The sequence below is a fragment of the Pecten maximus genome, unplaced genomic scaffold, assembly GCF_902652985.1.
Source record: "Pecten maximus unplaced genomic scaffold, xPecMax1.1, whole genome shotgun sequence".
Lineage (NCBI taxonomy): Eukaryota > Metazoa > Mollusca > Bivalvia > Pectinida > Pectinidae > Pecten > Pecten maximus.
The window spans coordinates 6,333-11,406 of NW_022980776.1; the positions used below are offsets into that span (position 1 = coordinate 6,333).

Here is a 5,074-nt window from a genome sequence, read left to right on the forward strand (position 1 = left end):
CAGGTACTGACCGTAGGCCGGTGGTTCGCCGGGTACTGACCGTAGGCCGGGGGCTTTCCTCCACCTCCAAAACCAGGCACGTCCTTAAATGACCCTGGCTGTTAATAGGACGTTAAACAAAAACAAACAAACAAATATTATTGACACAAAGCAGCTTAGAATGATATGAATTATCCTTCTTCCATCACTCAATTTCTGTCTTCATATCAATTCAGCTTTTGGAGCACATAAAATCCAAGACAGACAAATGGAATGAATTTTCTCTCCTTCGAGGTCACATGGTCTAAATATGCTGTGTAACCATTAATAATGACATGATGGCTTCAGGACAGGATCTGACACCAACACTTCCCCATTCAAGATCAGTATTCTGATCAAAGGAGCTAAAAAGTCTACCTCAAACTCCTCGGAATAGTCATCATGTGAAGCTCTGCTCAGGTGTTACAACGACCTTAACATCTAACGATGACCTTGACACGAATAATAGAGCATGACCTTGGCATTCAGCTTGTGTTGCAAGGTTACTTAGTACATAAACCACAATATTCAGTAAGTTTATATACACCTGTACTAATATCAACACAATGTTAATTAAAACACCCAAGCAAAATATTACCAGCAATGACAAAACAGTCTAAACAAGCATTGAAGTGACTTGACATTTGACCTTTTGACGTAACCTTGACCTTGACTTGTTTTTATCCATATAAATTATGCATGCTTAAGTGATCTTTACTAGAATAAAATTTGATGATCCCATCTTCTGTTAAGTATATCCTTGAAGCTTTAGCCATTTACAGCTATATCAGTACACAGTACACATACAAAACTGGGTTAAGAAATTGACTGATCTTTACTAGAACTAAATTTGCTGATCCTGTTTGCAGAAATCAACTGATCTTTACTAGAACTAAATTTGATGATCCTGTTTGCAGAAATCAACTGATCTTTACTAGAACTAAATTTGATGATCCTGTTTGCAGAAATCAACTGATCTTTACTAGAACTAAATTTGATGATCCTGTTTGCAGAAATCAACCGATCTTTACTAGAACTAAGTTTGATGATCCTGTTTGCAGAAATCAACTGATCTTTACTAGAACTAAATTTGATGATCCTGTTTGCAGAAATCAACTGATCTTTACTAGAACTAAATTTGATGATCCTGTTTGCAGAAATCAACTGATCTTTACTAGAACTAAGTTTGATGATCCTGTTTGCAGAAATCAACTGATCTTTACTAGAACTAAATTTGATGATCCTGTTTGCAGAAATCAACTGATCTTTACTAGAACTAAGTTTGATGATCCTGTTTGCAGAAATCAACTGATCTTTACTAGAACTAAGTTTGATGATCCTGTTTGCAGAAATCAACTGATCTTTACTAGAACTAAATTTGATGATCCTGTTTGCAGAAATCAACCGATCTTTACTAGAACTAAGTTTGATGATCCTGTTTGCAGAAATCAACTGATCTTTACTAGAACTAAATTTGATGATCCTGTTTGCAGAAATCAACTGATCTTTACTAGAACTAAATTTGATGATCCTGTTTGCAGAAATCAACTGATCTTTACTAGAACTAAATTTGATGATCCTGTTTGCAGAAATCAACTGATCTTTACTAGAACTAAATTTGATGATCCTGTTTGCAGAAATCAACTGATCTTTACTAGAACTAAATTTGATGATCCTGTTTGCAGAAATCAACTGATCTTTACTAGAACTAAATTTGATGATCCTGTTTGCAGAAATCAACTGATCTTTACTAGAACTAAATTTGATGATCCTGTTTGCAGAAATCAACTGATCTTTACTAGAACTAAATTTGATGATCCTGTTTGCAGAAATCAACTGATCTTTACTAGAACTAAATTTGATGATCCTGTTTGCAGAAATCAACTGATCTTTACTAGAACTAAATTTGATGATCCTGTTTGCAGAAATCAACTGATCTTTACTAGAACTAAGTTTGATGATCCTGTTTGCAGAAATCAACTGATCTTTACTAGAACTAAGTTTGATGATCCTGTTTGCAGAAATCAACTGATCTTTACTAGAACTAAATTTGATGATCCTGTTTGCAGAAATCAACCGATCTTTACTAGAACTAAGTTTGATGATCCTGTTTGCAGAAATCAACTGATCTTTACTAGAACTAAATTTGATGATCCTGTTTGCAGAAATTAACTGATCTTTACTAGAACTAAATTTGATGATCCTGTTTGCAGAAATCAACTGATCTTTACTAGAACTAAATTTGATGATCCTGTTTGCAGAAATCAACTGATCTTTACTAGAACTAAATTTGATGATCCTGTTTGCAGAAATCAACCGATCTTTACTAGAACTAAGTTTGATGATCCTGTTTGCAGAAATCAACTGATCTTTACTAGAACTAAATTTGATGATCCTGTTTGCTGTAAATTACCTCTTTAAGGTGGGTACATTTCGTGTCATTTACAAATACATCAGTTTGTATATTCATCAAAGAATATTGGTATTATAGAAATTATTTAAGAAATAAATGTCTGAGCATATTTACAGAGAAAGAGGAACATATTTATATATAAACAAGAGGCCTAGAGGGCCTGAATTGCTCACAGGGTTAGTTAGGAATTAAGGCGAAATTACTATAAATTACCTCACGCCTAGCAAGCTAAAAACAAGTGGTACTCAATGGCACCTAATAGATCTTACATATTGTATACAATTGATTGGAAGATTTTCCATGCAAAAAGTGAAAAGACATCTATGCAAATCAAAGATTTTTTTGTTTTTGTAAATAAATGCCAAAAAAAATCTTGAAAAAGGAAACAAACAAAAATGAATATCACTGGGTGAAAATAAATCTCAATATTGTAAATCTGACATAAATATAAATAAACAAATCGTATTAATATATAAAATCACATACATGATTAATATCAGAAAATGCAGCCAGCTCCATAAGTTATTGTCAAAATAATGGTAATTTATTTTTGAAAATGTATTAAATCTTTGGTTCCTGTTTGTTCAGTTTCATCTAAAAGTTAAGTATGACTTTTTGTATGAAGCAAAAATGATTTTTAATATATACTTATCACATGACCTTTTTTGTTTTTTGTTTTGTTTGATGTTTGGGTATGTATACGGCACATTAGTACAACTATTTAAACAAGAGGTTCAAAGTCTTGCATTTTGATAAGTGAAAGTCATATCATAGCCAGTCATGTCTTAAAAGCTAACTGTTTCAAAGGGAAACTGTACATTATACATTATCAACATACAGCATGGTAGCATGATTTAGATTTCATCGAATCATTTCGAAACATAATGGTTTATCAACCAATCACAAAAAAGCCTACAAAAGCTGAAGGCTGTATTATAAGCCAATCACAAAATATGATTTTTTGGCAAGCCAGTTGTTGATAGGCCACAATCACTTATTAGCTAATCACAATATACATGTAGCATGACCTTGAGCTGCTCTGAAAGCCCAGATCACATAATCAGCCAATCACAAAAGAGCATGATTAACATATAGTTTAACTGATGCAAAGGTGAAGGTCATATGATCAACCTATCACAATTCAGTAGGAATCAATTTGGTAAGGGTCAAACACATGTGAAATATACAACGTTAGCCAATCAAGTGAGATCAGATTATAAGACAGTTCTAGAGTTGAAGGTCGTCGTCGGTGGGCAATGTTTACGTAGTTGCTATGTTTACAAAGGACTAGTAGGGCTTGTGCTCTCACTCGAGCTGTATTTACAGGGCCCCTTCACAGGACCCTCCGTCGAAGACCCCATCTGGAATAAGGCAGCCCTTTTGCTCGATGTGTTAACTTCGCCGCGGAGGAACTTCTCCAGTTTCTCCACGCAGGCATCCTGGTAGTCGTGTATCCACCTGAAAAAGGTCAAGGTCACATCAAAGTTCATTCAGATAAAAAAGTTCCAGGTCACATCAAAGGTCATTCAGATCTAAAAGAAAAGAAGGCAAACATTTGAAAGGACTTGTTCAATAAAAGTCACAGATGTCAAAGTTTACATGGGTCAAATGTGACATCAATCAAATAAATGTCATAGTTGTGAAAAATGGCCCCCGACAGACTGAAGCTAAGGTTGAAGGTCACATTAAAGGTCACACGTGATAATTTAGGTTATATACCTGTAATGAAAGGTTACATCGACTATAGTCAAACTTGTGTAAAATAAAAAAAGGTCACAACAGTCTAAAATTACACCAGTAAAGGTTATAAAGGTCAAAGGTGAAACATTGGTGCAATTTTCAGAGTCTCACAAGACATGAACAGGGTTATGGATATGACTTCAGAATTTGACTGATTTAATTGAAAAAAAAAATCAACAAGAAAATTCACTTTTGTCATATCCATCCAATCTAGTTTGATCATTTATAGAACAATCACCATACTTACCTTATTCCATTAAAGAAAACAATCTGTCTCATGTCCTCAGGCAGCATGTCGGCCGGCGGGAAGGTAAAGTTGTCCATTAGTGGTATTATGTTACATCCACTGTTAATGGCGGCTACTATCTCCTGAAGAAACAAACGCATCTGATTGGTGGATTTAAAGACAAGAGGCCCATGGGCCTTAACGGTCATCTGACTCAAAATTAAAGACCCTTATACTATTGTAGTATGCATTCTCTGTAGAGAGTAAAGTGGCACTGTTGGCCATGGCGGCCATCTTGGATTTCTGACCGACCTGAAAAATAACAACACTTGGTCAAGACCATCTCAGGATCATTTCTGGTAAGTTAGTCACTGATGGACTTTGAGAAGAAGTTTTAAATAGGTGTTGTTAAAGAAGAACCATGATTGCACAATCATGTTACAAAATGGCCACTGTGGCTGCCATGTCAAAGTTTTTACGAGGCCGAAAAATAAAAACACTTTGTTGGCTCTCCTTCCTTAACATCCACACCAATTTCCAGCTCAATGGCACCAGTGGAATTGGGGAATTCGAAGAAGTTTAAAATGTGTTTTTAAAGATGGCTGCCATGGTGGCCATCTTGGATTTCTGACTGCCCCGATAAATAACAACACTTGGCCAGGACCATCTCAGGATCA

At 35.1% G+C, this 5,074-nt stretch overlaps 1 protein-coding gene across 1 annotated transcript; it reads right to left on the bottom strand.

Moving 5' to 3' along the window:
- Positions 1–2,562: 2,562 nt before the first annotated feature.
- Positions 2,563–4,534, bottom strand: LOC117319686 (sterile alpha and TIR motif-containing protein 1-like). Its single transcript, XM_033874449.1, has 2 exons — positions 4,419–4,534; positions 2,563–3,889 (listed from the first exon to the last, which is right to left on the bottom strand). Exons 1-2 carry the CDS (start codon positions 4,493–4,495, stop codon positions 3,709–3,711), a joined length of 258 nt encoding a protein of 85 aa, XP_033730340.1. The 5' UTR covers positions 4,496–4,534; the 3' UTR covers positions 2,563–3,708.
- Between the last annotated feature and the right edge of the window lie 540 nt (positions 4,535–5,074).

Coding starts and splice junctions, on each gene's coding strand:
- LOC117319686 (XM_033874449.1), bottom strand. CDS start 4,495: ATGGACAACTTTACCTTCCCGCCGGCCGACATGCTGCCTGAGGACATG. Junction 3,890..4,418: donor GTTTTCTTTAATGGAATAAG/GTAAGTATGGTG, acceptor GACCTTTTTCAG/GTGGATACACGACTACCAGG.